Source organism: Athene noctua, chromosome 3 (genome assembly GCF_965140245.1).
Source record: "Athene noctua chromosome 3, bAthNoc1.hap1.1, whole genome shotgun sequence".
NCBI classification, from domain to species: domain Eukaryota; kingdom Metazoa; phylum Chordata; class Aves; order Strigiformes; family Strigidae; genus Athene; species Athene noctua.
In genome coordinates, this window is record NC_134039.1 from 46,697,374 (window position 1) to 46,711,100 (window position 13,727).

Below are 13,727 nucleotides of genomic sequence, written 5' to 3' on the forward strand. Positions count from 1 at the left end.
GCTCATTCAAGTTACCATAGCTGAAAAGTGTTCCTTGAAATTTATGGCAGACCATCACACTGAGATACAACTGGCATAGCTAGTATGCCTCCAAACATGTAAACATGCATTTTAGCGAGAATTAAGAAGGCTTTTGACCTATGAAGCTAAATTTATTGAACTAAAAAAATTTCCAAAACATTCCCACCTTTTCCCTTTAGTACGAAGCCTCTGAGAGCAGATTTCAAAAGCAGTCTCAAATATAACTCCAGGGAGACACAGAGAGAGTGAGAGAGCAGAGTTTGGTGGCTGACAAGGGGCCTGCAGCTTGAAGAGGCAACAGGAAACACAAATGCAGAAAGAAACTAAAACTGCCTTAATTATGTTGAAGAAACACTACCTCAGCTATTAAAGTCCTATCAGCACATTAAGGGGAAAAGGCCAACACACGTGACTAAACTGCTTATACTGAAGGAAGCTTTCTATTCCCTAGTTATTTTACCCTATGCAGTACGGTGGAATTGATCTGTTTTAACATGATACCTGTAGGACTAAAGAAACACCTAGCACAGAAATTGTAAAGAAAATCAATCTTGGAATGTGTTTAATGAGGCCAGCAAGCTGTCAACACGGTAGAAAACAGGACTGCAGCTATACATGAAACAATGAGAAAATGTTGTTCAAGATGACCCTCCTCTGAGGGAGTTCAACTGCAAACGAAAACCCAAAGACTGTGATTCGCCTGTAAGAAAAAGAGGGCTTCAGGTGAGTCTTGAGACTTTGCTTGGAAAGTGTCAGTAGCTGCATGTAAGTGCAATGCTGTGCAGTGCTAACACAGGGAGAGGAGTCTGAGAGGGAGTTGGTCTGACAGCAGCAGAAGCCTAGTCTGAAATAAGGACAGAGGTGCTTCCACTTAAGTTTGCACATTTCTTTAAAGACAGGCAGGAAATCCCTCTGCTCCTTCTCTTCCTACTGCCCACCTGGAGTCCCACTTCATCTCTTCTCCTCAGAGCCTTCCTTGAACTGTGTAGGGGCAAAGTCTGGGAGCCCAGACCTTGTGTTGAGAAGAGAAGACATGCCAATTATAATATTTCTGGTTGCCTTCCCTCTTATTCTTGAGAGTGCTTCCAGGTGCAGGGACTGAAGTGCTATTATCAGATGAACATGCCTTTTAAAGATTTATACTTTCAGATTATTTTCCAAACATCTGTGGTCACTAGATTCAAGTATTTGTCTCTTCATAGGAATGAATTCTTTTAATCCTAACCAATAAGGCCTTCTCTGTTTCATACAAGATTGTCCTGAAAGATTTGTCTCTCTTCACTGTGCTCTCTCCTCCTTAGCCAACATTTAATAATTGTGAAAATTCAAATTTTACTGCTTCGGGTAAAAGCAGCACAAATGCTGTGGGTAACAGGGTCAGAAACTTTCCTCCTATAGCAATTCTTCCACATTCTGGAAATAATCTGGAGGTTTTAAAATATGGATCTGTAGTATATATCATTCCACAGCAAAACAATTCAGTAGTAAGAATCTGGCTAATCACAAGAAAGCTTTCTGTTTCTGGTTTACTTTCCCCTTGTTCTAGGGAGGAAGGTTTATGGAAAGGTAGTGGTCACTCTTTGTGTATTAATCTCCAACAGGGTGCCCAGCATTCAACTAGTCCATCTCTAAATGGAAAGAAAGCAATTGTGAAATCACATTTTTTGGCAGAAATGAGTGTACCTTCAAGAGCCATTAAAATTTATTGTACGTAACAGGATAACAATGATGTAATGGAAAGGGGTTCTGCTGGTGATTTTACAGTATCATAATGTAAGCCAAGTTAGCATGACAATAATGTAATACTTAAAGTTAGTCACATAAAAATAATTTCTAAGAATTAAGACCAGGGAAATACCAGGGAAAATAATTAAAATGAAAAAACTGGAAAACATTCAATGGTGGAACAAAATGAATAGCACAATGAAAGCCAAAACTGATAATTAGTACGCAGAAGAGATCAAAGGCCTCAATATTAAAGGCATCACCTTTCATCTGGGACAGCCATTCAAACAGTTTATAGACTGAGAAATCTACATGAATAAAGCTTAATACTGGTGTGCAAATCTGCAACTTATTTTCCTGACAAATTTGCTGGAAATATCTTCTCCAAAATACAGAACTTTACTAGCCATCAGGAATAGAAAGGAGATAAGTGATCTCTCATGCCTGACAAAACAAGCATTTCCAAGACACAATATTTCGGTTTACAGGGAAAGTGCACCTCAGGGAAGAAGAAATAGGGGCAAATTTTGAAAGCAATCAAAGAACACCGGCATATACGCTACCAGCAGTACAGTTCTAATACAATACATTCCAGGGTGAAGCTTAACAAACTACAGAGGAATATTATCTATGAGAAAACCTAAGGTTCAATAAAATGCCTTAAGGCCAGAAAAGATCCACTGGGGGCCAAAAAGCAAGTTCTTTCTGTCTACATGCTTAAAAATTCTAAGTTGTCATAGCACAGGAGTCTCCTGAGTACTTGCAAATTAAAGCAACATTTCTTTCTATCTTTCCAACAGTAATTTTTGTAAATAGCTTGAGCAGCTTACAGATTGCTTATTTTTAAATTTGTATCTCTGCATGTGCTTCAATGATGTGCATCGTCTGTTGAAGGAGGCCTGCAACACATTCTACATTTATCAGATATGAATATATCACAGTTCTGTGTAATCCTTCATAACCCTTTTTCTGAATTTTCAGTCAAAGTTCTTCTAAATTTCTGTTCCTGTGCTTGAAAGATGTTCACACTGACTGACAATTTTTGTTGTTATCAAGCAACATAGACGTTCTTGGAATTCATAGTTAAGGAAGACCAATAGCTTTGAGTATCCGGAAAAAGAACTGCATATGTATTTTCTTTTCAATGAAGTGCCAAACCAGATATACATGACCACCTGCTTAAGTTGCCAAGCAGAGAGGTTTGGAGTTTTTAAGCAATTTCACCAGCTACTTCAACTGCTGTTTCCTCTCACCACTGTTTTTCAGGTGTAGCTTTGATTTGGTTGTACACCGGATCCATTACGCCAAATGTACACCTACACAATAGGAAGATGCAGTAGAAAAGAGGAAGCATTAGAAAAGCAAACAACACATACCCACCACCAGCACTTCAAAAAAAAAGGTCAGTTTCACTCTCCAAGATCACATTTTGTCACTTTGTATGTAGTTGTCTTCACACAAATAGAGTCATTAAGCAGATGAACACAGATCCAATATCTCCTCATGCATTTATCTCCAGAGTATTTAAAAACATTAGGTAATAAAGTACGAAGTTTACTCTCTAATTCAAACTCCACAGAGGGAATCTGTAGAGGAAATTCACTTCAATTCAAGAAACAGTAAATAATATTTAAATGAAAAGTGGCTTTGAGATGTGGTTGGTATACTGAGTCAACTTCCAGCAACAACTGCCAGAGGTCACCATCAGTAAGAGTACTTTTCAGGTGCTCTAACATTTGCTGGATGGCTTTTGCACACCTAGACTCTGTTTCAGCCTGAAATTGGTAAGATTCAGTGAGCTAAATCCTGAAGGAACCAAAGATGTTTTGCAGGCAGACCAAAAACTGCCCACCAGCTTGTGCTCCAAGTAACTGCACACTGTCACAATTTCAAAATAAACAGTGGCAGCACATTCAGGACAACTGAATATTTGAGAAGCGGAGTCTTTCAGTAAAGATATCCTCAAATATACAGCTACAGATTTGCCACTGAACTTCCCATATCAACTATACTTCCTGATGAAGTGAGTATTCTTGTTTCAGTAGAGCTACCCTGCAGCAAGTCCTTGCCTTGAGGCAAAAGTTGCCATAAAGTTTCTTTCTCATTTTTACTGAAGACAAAGTGGTTACTATTTCAAAATTATGTGAAATTCAGACAGCTGACTGAAGTTTCTTTCTGAAACCAAAGCTTCATTTAAACCCTGAACTCAGGAGATTTGAACTCACATGACCCAAAAGCTCTCACCATAATGTCATTTTAACTGATCTCTCAAGATGAGCAGATAATGACATGAAGAAAGAAGAGACACTGACATTCTCCAAACCTGTACCTAATCTCTCAAATAAATGTTTCATCTAAATGTTTATATTAATTTATGTCTGATCTCTAAATGTTAAGTGTCAACTACTTAAAGTGAAGAATTCCATATATTAATCCACCTTGCCAGAGCTCAGAAAAAGAAACTGTGATAAGGAAGACCATGTGGAGATAGAAATTTATTTTCTTAGTTATAAGCTAAGGATTTCTAAACTGGCATACTTAAAAAGGACTGGTAATTAGCAACCAGAAGATCTTGCAGCTTACCTTTACGTATCTCTTTTTTCTTGCCAAAGTCAATTATACATGAGATTCTAGTTAATTTTACATTGAAAGCTTCCCCCATAGTTGAGTTAAAACAGAGAATCATACAAGGACTGACTTCACTGAGCAGTTACTGGGGAAAAAAACACTCCATGTGGTATTAATTAAAGGCTTACTTTATACTGGCATGGGGAGCCTTTAACCAAAAAAGAAGAGATGAAAGTAGCTTCAAAAAACGAGAGGCTGAATCTCCCTCAGTGCTGAGTCAGTGTGATATTTATGTTGGGTTAGAAGGATCAAGCAGGCTACAGCTCAGGTCTGAAATGCCAAAATAGTAATGAAATAAATCAAAAAGGCCCATGTCTTAAGTCTACTTCAAAAATTAAAATGATTTTCTGGGTTTTCTATGAGTCAAACAATGCCTAAAGAAACTTTACAGATGGAGACAAATGCTTTAGGAGACAATCTGAGTCAAAGCACATTAAAAATATTCACGTGTCTAAATGGTTGTATTCACTTGTATTATTTCAACCAAGAAGACAGATAGACAATTAAGATCATTTATCAAGAATTTCAGCAGCATATTACATGATGCTCACAGTACTTAATGTAATGAAGTTAAATGGTTTTCTATTAACATTTTTAAGCACAGGTAATTTCTTGCAGCATGTATTTTTAAAACAGAAATGTTGATATGCAACCTCATTATTATTTTCAGTTGATTGTAGTAATGGCAGGATCATTTAGACTATGGAATCTAATAGTGTGAAGGAAGCATGGTTCACTTTAATTAAGATGAAAGATGCCCTTCCAGGTAGAGATAAAGTTTTGATCGAACTACTTCAATCACAGTTTTTTAATACGACGAAAATTTCTGGCAAATATGACCATCCTTAAATATAAAAGTACTAAGTACACAAGAAAGTGGGAGATCTTACCTCAGAGTTTCAATGGAGAGAGAAGGCAGAAGATTCAAAGTGATCACTGATGCACTACACCTTGACTCAGCCAATAGAGTTGTCAGCAAAGCTAACTCTTAAGTAATAAAGAAAAGGGAGACGGCAGCTGGCCTTTATGGAATGCTTTCTCAGCATCAAGCCAGGTACTGACTGCTAAAGTATTTGACGCTCATCTGATGGATGAAAGGGAAAATTACACGCCAGTAATTCCTGCTGTCATAGTCCACAGAATCTACCCCAATACCACAGACACTCAAGGACAAAAAAACGGTTACTTCTAGCAGAAAATAATGAAGCAAAACAACAGTCAACAAATTCCTGGAATTGTAAACCTCAGTTGAATTCCTTCATTTACAAAGCCACACAGGACTTCAGGAAAATTAAAGAAAGAAGCTGAGAGGAAGATGGAATATATGGCTGCAAATGGGCCTCTGAAAGAAGGAAGGTAAGCAGGGTAGATGAGAAAAGACAGGACTATGAAGTGGAAATTATCAGCATGTAGTTTTCTGCTATAATTTTTCCTTTGATCCTAAAATGAGCAGAGGTATCTTCCACAGAGGCAAGATTACCTTGTATCAGTCGAAGACCTTACGACTCAAGAATTCTCATCCAGTTGCTGTTGCTTTTCAGTGGCATGGACAGACAACGAAACTGTTATACGGTAAGCCTCTAAAACAGAAACTTAATTTCTAAGTAATGAAATAGCAAGAGAAAGGGAAATTACATGCAGATCACAGAATCATCTAGGTTGGAAAAGACCTTGAAGATCATCTAGTCCCACTGTTAACCTCACACTGACCATTCTCAACTACACCATATCCCTCAGCACAATGTCAACCCTACTCTTAAAAACCTCCAGGGAGGGGGATTCCACCACTGCCCTGGGCAGCCCATTCCAACCCCTAACAACTCACTCTGTAAAGAAATACTTCATAATATCTAGTCTAAACCTTCCCTGGCACAACTTCAGGCCCTTCCTTCTTGTCCTATCGCTTGGTTAAGGAGACTCATCCCCAGCTCTCTGCAACCTCCTTTCAGGGAGCTGTAGAGGGCGATGAGGTCTCCCCTCAGACTCCCCTTCTCCAGACCAAAGAATCCCAGTTCCCTCAGCCGCTCCTCCTACAACCTGTGCTCCAGATCCTGCACCAGCTTCATTGCCCTTCTCTGGACACGCTCGAGTCATTCAATGTCCTTTTTGTAGTGAGGGGCCCAAAACTGAACACAGGAATCGAGGTGCGGCCTCACCAGGGCCGAGTACAGGGGTAAGATCCCTTCCCTGTCCCTGCTGGCCACGCTATTGCTGACACAAGCCAGGATGCCATTGGCCTTCTTGGCCACCTGGGCACACTGCTGGCTCCTGTTCAGCCGGCTGTCAATCAACCCCCCCAGGTCCCTCTCTGACTGGCAGCTCTCCAGCCACTCCTCCCCCAGCCTGTAGCGCTGCTGGGGGTTGTTGTGGCCCAAGGGCAGCCCCCGGCATTTGGCCTTAGTGAAACTCCTCCAGTTGGCCTCAGCCCATGGCTCCAGCCTGTCCAGGTCTCTCTGCAGAGCCTCCCTACCCTCGAGCAGATCAACACTCCCACCCAGCTTGGGGTCATCTGCAAACTGACTGAGGGTGCACTCGATCCCCTCGTCTAGATCATCAATAAAGATGTTAAACAGGAGTGGCCCCAAAACCAAGCCCTGGGGGACACCACTCGTGACCGGCCACCAACCGGATTTAACTCCATTCACCACAACTCTTTGGGCCCGGCCATCCAGACAGATTTTTACCCAGCAAAGCGTATGCCCATCCAAGCCTCGAGCAGCCAGTTTTGCCAGGAGAATGCTGTGGGAAACGCTGTCAAAGGCCTTACTAAAGTCAAGGTAAACAACATCCACAGCCTTTCCCTCATCCAATAAGCAGGTCACCCTGTTGAGAAGGAGATCAGGTTTGTCAGGCAGGACCTGCCTTTCATAAACCCATGCTGACTGGGCCTGAGCATCTGGTTGTCCCACATGTGTTGTGTGATGGCACTCAGGATGAGCTGCTCCATCAGCTTCCTGGGCACCAAAGTCAAGCTGACAGGCTTGTCATTTACCAGATCATCCTTCGACCCTTCTTATAGATGGGCATCACGCTGGCCAATTTCCAATCAGTCAGGACCTCCCCGGTCAGCCAGGACTGCTGGTAAATGATGGAAAGCGGCTTGGCGAGCACCCCAGCCAGCTCCTTCAGCACCCTCAGGTGTATCCCATCCAGTCCCATAGACTGGTGTGTGTCTGTGTGATGCAGTAGATCATTGACTAGCTCCTCTACTACTCCGAGCACACATGATCACGTGAAATTCTCTGATCTCTGGCTGGAAGAGTTTGCAGAGCCAGCTTTCTTTTTAAAACCAGCCCAACAACACAGAAACAATTGTTTAACCTTTCAAGACATTGAAGAATGAGATTTTAAAAAAAGAATTTGAGTCATTTCAGAATAAGAATTTCAATAAACTCTTCATTTTGGGGGTTAGGCTATGAAAGATGCTGAAATGGGAAGAACAGTGTATTCATTTCCATAGCAAATGTCTAATGACTGTATAATAGGCACATATTTCCTGAAAAATCAAAGGTAGCTTTACCTTCAGGAAGTAAAAAAGCAACATGCAGGGACTTATTTTTTAGCTGAGGGAAGGAAATGAGAATTTCTAGCTTTGATCTGGAGTAACTTAAAATTTGAAAAAAATATAAAGTCCAGTGGTGGAACCATGAAGGATCTCAGCAGAGAAATCTCACATTCCTTTCTTAAAACCAGCAAAACTTTGTCCACTTCATTGGGAGAGTTCTGATGCATCTTGTTTTAACCGCAATGGATAATGGACACCTCCACAGAATGACTCTTTGTTCTGTTCTTCACCCAAGATTTTAATAGGAGGATCTAGGGCATAAGGATGTCAAGGGTTTAATAAGGAATAGATTTCTTTTCTCATGAAGATTATGCAAGCCTGATGAAGTATGTAAACACTTTCTAGACAAGACAACAAATTCTAGACTTGGTGGAATGCTCAATAAAGTGTTACAGCTCCACGGCAGTTCAGTCAATACTGTTATCTATCCATCTGTCCTGCAGTAAAAGAAGAGCCTGATAAAATCAAGAACCTCAGCAGAGGAAGAAATTTTTAAGCAAGATAAAGAACCTAAGAGAAAAAACAAAAGCCGGAAAACAGCTGTCAGACAAAACACATGGCACTCTGCTTTGTGCAGATCTCACTGCTGTTGGTTTAAGTTATAATGGTGTGAACATGCCTAATGGATAGCCCTCCTCGAGAGTCTCAGGTTCAGGCATAACAAGTCTGTGAAAGTCAAATAAGATGGACACTGAAAAATGCTCAGCTCTGCTAAAAGAGAAGCATCTTTAGACAAGTAGTAGCAAAACGTTAGGGGTTTATGGAGCTTTAGTGGTGAAAGGTCATGTGCCTGTAGCCTACAAGCATCCAACAAGTTAGGTAGAAAGCTGTGGATAGATCCATTTGATTCAGATGTATCCATACTGCCCAAGATGCATTTCCAGACAGAAGACCTTTTTCTGGAATTGACTACCAGCCTTCTGATTCTACGCTTATCCAAAAGAAAATGTGACAAAAAAGTCTTTAATAAGCTGAAGTTGACATTTTAGTCCACACGCTTCTTGAGGAAACTTTCAAGGGCAACATATCTTGGAACTATAAGAGAAAGAATTTAACTGTCTAATTTTCCCAATTCTTTAGAAAGAAAGAGGATTTTGGCATATTACTCTGTTTTCCTGATGCAAAGAGCTAAGGTATTATACACCACCACATCTTTTATTTTTATTTCGCAGGTATGAATTACTGCAAAACACCACACAAAATGCTGTAATATTGCTCTGTTTAACCATCATTACAGAGGATAAGGTTTGTAGTTCTTGTTTTTGTAAACAATTCATGAAGCTTGTACTGTATCCTTCACTTTTTTTAAAAAAAATAAGTTTTGAACAGTTTTTCTTGTTACAAATGCTCACTTTTTATTTTTTCAAGTTTACAAATGTCAGTATGATCTAAGCAGGAAATGCACTTTATACTGGTAACAAAAATATCCAGCAAGACAAACTCCAGTACCTGTAACTTTGCTGCTTCTTCCTACAATCTCTGTAATAAGGCTGAAACGTCATAGTACTGATCCCTACTCTAGTCTGCAAAAGAATGCAGCATGTTTAAATGTTTAACTCATCAAGTGTTCCATTTTGCTACCAATTTTCTAATTATTTAAATATGTCAGTATAGTATTTTTATATCAGAGGCCAATGATATCCAACGCCTTATGAAAAGTTTATGCTTACCTTCTTTTTAATTTAAGGAAAAACTTGACAGATTAATATTTTTTCAGGCACAGCAATATTACTGTAGTTAATTTTAATTTATGCAGTACGTGTCTGATTTTCCAGTTTAACTGTCATACCTTGTTCAACCCATTCGTTTTGCCTATATTCTGCTAAAATGCCGGGATTTCACGTGATGGGCATGTCATCTGCATAACAGTGAACATTATATTCATTCCATAGAAACTTCAAGCAAATACTCTACATTCCAAATGACTTCTAAAGCAAAGTTATTCTGGATTTGTTAAACTGATTATGCAAAGAACAAATGACTGATGATTTGAAGATAAAATTCAGTGTATAAACGTTGTCATCGTTTATATTGTCATCATTGACATTTCACTATGCTAAAATCATAAAGGCCTGCCAGATTTCATTGCATTCATAATTAGAATCATTACATTGTAATTCAGGATGTGTTTTTCATAAAGATTAAGAGAATGAGTTTTAATACATCCAAAGCCAGGTAAACCCAACAAGCCTACCTATGCAAGACAGATGTCAGTCAGATACAGATTTATTTTCCTTTTCATAATGCAATTATAAACCAAAATTGACACCTGAAAGAAAAAAATTAAAATACTGCAAAGAATTCAAATTTCACAAGAAGCATACCTGAAGTCAGAGTACCTGTATACAACTATTTTTAAAAATTAGCTTTACCTCGTAATTACGACATCTTCATTTCATGGCACACAAAAGTTAATGGGATAAGAATACTCAATAAATTACCCAGAAATGGGAACAAACATTCCAGAAGTTAGTATGCAAGAGTTTAAGCAGAACATTCAAGCTACAGCACATCTCTATCAGGCAACCTGCATTTATAACAAAAATTTTGCCACATAATTAAACATATGTAAACACAAAAGGATAATAAATAGAAAAATTTCTCCAATGGACAATAAAATCTATATAGCAACATTCAACATGGTCTCACACCCAATTTCCTTGTCATAAGGTCTCATATCTCTTATTTTTCTTATAAGCATCATATTTCCAGACTACAGCGGTTGATATAAACTAGGACCCGACTAGGTATGATACGATACAACGCAAGGACTCCAAAACAATGTCCCATCATGACCTTCCCAATTTGCCCTCAGACAGCTTCAGTATTTGCACACCAGCTGGCAAAACATGTCCTACTGTCTACAGCTGGAAATCATACTGAAACCTAGACTCTCAATTCATTTACCCCATGTTACTTTAGTATGTACATGTAGATGGCCAAATAATAGGAGGAAGATAAAAAGAGTAAACTTGGAGAGAGGAGAACAGAATACTGTAAGAAAAAAATATGCTCAGTTTTACAATATGTTTTATCTAAACATTTCTTTTCAATTTATCTTGTGTTTCTGGATAAAATTCAATATTCTGAATATTTTTAAAAATGGTCCATGTTAAATCATAACTGCTTTAATCTAAAATGTTTCTGAGCAGAGAGACAGTAGTTACTTTAATGTTGGGTTATGATAGACATGGCCTTATTTCTTTTGTAATAAATTGCAGATTACACTTTTGGAATGCTGTCAAATTATTTCACACCTAGTGATTTTGCTTCATTGGACATCTGATATTTGCATGCATCATTTGATATTTTTCAGCAATCCCTGCCTATAACAAAAGCAAGAGTATAACAGCAAGTAACAAAATAAACAAAATAACAAAATAAAACTGACTTACCATATTCCACCCTGGGTAGAGGTAGTCTGTCCCAACAAATTCAAAATAGTGAGCAAAACCCTCTTTCAACCACACATCCTCCCACCAAACTGGAGTCACAAGGTCACCAAACCACTGCAAAGAAAGTTCAAATAAACAACATTTAGGAAACCATGTTTGCATACATCTTATTTATACAGGATACATTCTCTCACAAGTTTTAATAAAAACAGTAGTATATAGACCACCCACTGAAACTCATTAACTACTTTTTCGTGTACTAATGAATTAAGCCTTCACAGGATGCACAAGTTACTGAAGCAAAACATTAGAAAAACACAAGCAAGGGAAAAGAAGTGTTGAAGAGAGAATTTGCAGTGCCTACTTTAGTCATCTAAAGTAGATGCTCATGTAGATTTAAGGGAGTAACATACACAATGGAGAGAATAAGGCTTCTAACTTGAGTAATCTGATTCATTACCTGGAAACCTCACTATGTATAGTGCTAACCTTGAAAAACTGGGAACACCGTCTCCATATCCCAGGCCTAAATTTTATCATTTCTTCCTCCACAATGTCTGCCCACTAAGATTTACATTACTACTGATGCTCCGTTCATTGGCTGGTTTCCTAAGGAAAGCAGTTTTATACAATTACACCATCTCTCTCTGTGAGAAGGACTCAGATGCCTAAAAGCAAGTAGTTAATGCCACTTAAAGAACATCCTAGGGTATGTGAGTTACCCACACAGGCCTCAGAAATTTCATACAGGGGTAACAGAAGCCTTCCCAAACATCAACCAAAGGCAGAGGGTATCTAAAATGGCACAGGCCACTCATGTTTATGCAAAGGAACCCTACCTGAGCTGACTGTCTTTCCCATTCCCCCCCCAGGTTGCTCTTGAATTTCCTCACTGACTTCAGTCTAATTTAAAAAGAATGGCAGAGATCTCAAAGATAATTAAACTCTTATAAAAGTACATGAAGATCAGTAGCCGAAAAAAGGAGAAGGACCTAAACTGAGGTCAAGGCAAGAATATGGCCATTAGATACTCTGCTCAGTAGCCATCAACAGCCTCAAACCTGTCACAGTACAGGACATGTGGGTGTCACAGGAATTTTAGACAGAACTGGGATAATCACTCAAGAGGAATGAGGACAAAAATTCAAAGAAAATCAGGCATCATCAATTCTTCTGCTGATGGATGACCCTGTTTAAATGATTGTAATGGCCCTGTGCAACTTGGATCATCATAACACCAGTGGTAAGAACAGAAACACACACACTATCATGAAAACATATTTTGTGTTCTCTGTAACATCTTTTTTCCCAAGCAGATACCAAAACTTTGTTTCAGGAAAATTCTCTGCCAGTTTTTTTCTTAATGTGATTAGAAATTAGATTAGTTCATAATCCACAGAGATAATTTTCAGCTTTCATGGAGTCGTAAATTCTTAAAATACACAGAAAGAGAGCACCAAATAAATATTACCGAGGGAGAGACTCATGTCAGAGCAGAGGGGCTGCTGCTGACACTGTAATGAGAGTGGGGAATGAATGAATGCGGAGTTGGCCCGTAAGAGGTTTGCTTTCATGAAGGCTGGCTTATTTGAAGGCTTTGTCTGGGACTTGAATGAAAGGTCTTGTTTCTGTGCATGTCTTTGTGGAGTGAGAATAGCACCTAGGAAGTATCAATGCTCCAATGAGGATCAGCAGTGAAGTGAACACAGGGGCTCCAAAGAACAGACTACAGAAAAAGATTACCAGATTGCCACACAATGATCAGTAAAAAGGATTGGAACATAAAAATGAAGCAAAACTTCACAATGAATGGCACTGACAACCAACTTAAGAATTCAGGGAGAAAAGATGAGGTTGACAAAAGTCATATTCATATACTAAGTGAAACTAAACTTAATGGACACTCAGTGATCACAATCTAGTTGAAGGCTATCAATAAATTAACTCTCTACAAATAGAGATAGATCCTGATTTTAAGAACATTTAATTGAAAAGACAAAGAAACACTGGAACTGCATTCATATAGATAATGCACATTTCCCAATTTCAAATGTTAGAGTAGCATACCACCAGAGGAGTATGAAAGCTATATGTATACTAGAATAGGTTGATTAAATGATTTCTAATGACAAACAGACTAAACACAACAGCACAGTTTATTTCTTGAATTACAAGAGGACTGTTGAACAAATATGAAACCAGTAACAGTCATGGTATGCTATGACTATTCAGAGAGAGATTTTTTTTAAAAAAAGGTTGTAAAGTTCATAATATATCCTCCCTGTAACTCAAAAGAATTAATAACATTAATTTATGATGTCACAAAAGATGATTTCTTATACTCCTTTGTGAGTATTCCGGGTTTGTTTATTAATGATACATTAAAAGTAATC

The 13,727-nt window shown here is 38.6% G+C and overlaps 1 protein-coding gene across 1 annotated transcript in view; it reads right to left on the reverse strand.

Moving 5' to 3' along the window:
* TRHDE (thyrotropin releasing hormone degrading enzyme) overlaps window positions 1–13,727 on the reverse strand; it is a 221,298-nt gene that overhangs the window by 117,080 nt on the left and 90,491 nt on the right. The window contains exon 5 of the mRNA XM_074902853.1: window positions 11,335–11,448. Coding sequence (XP_074758954.1) covers window positions 11,335–11,448 — 114 coding nt within the window. The remainder of the gene's footprint in view (window positions 1–11,334; window positions 11,449–13,727) is intronic.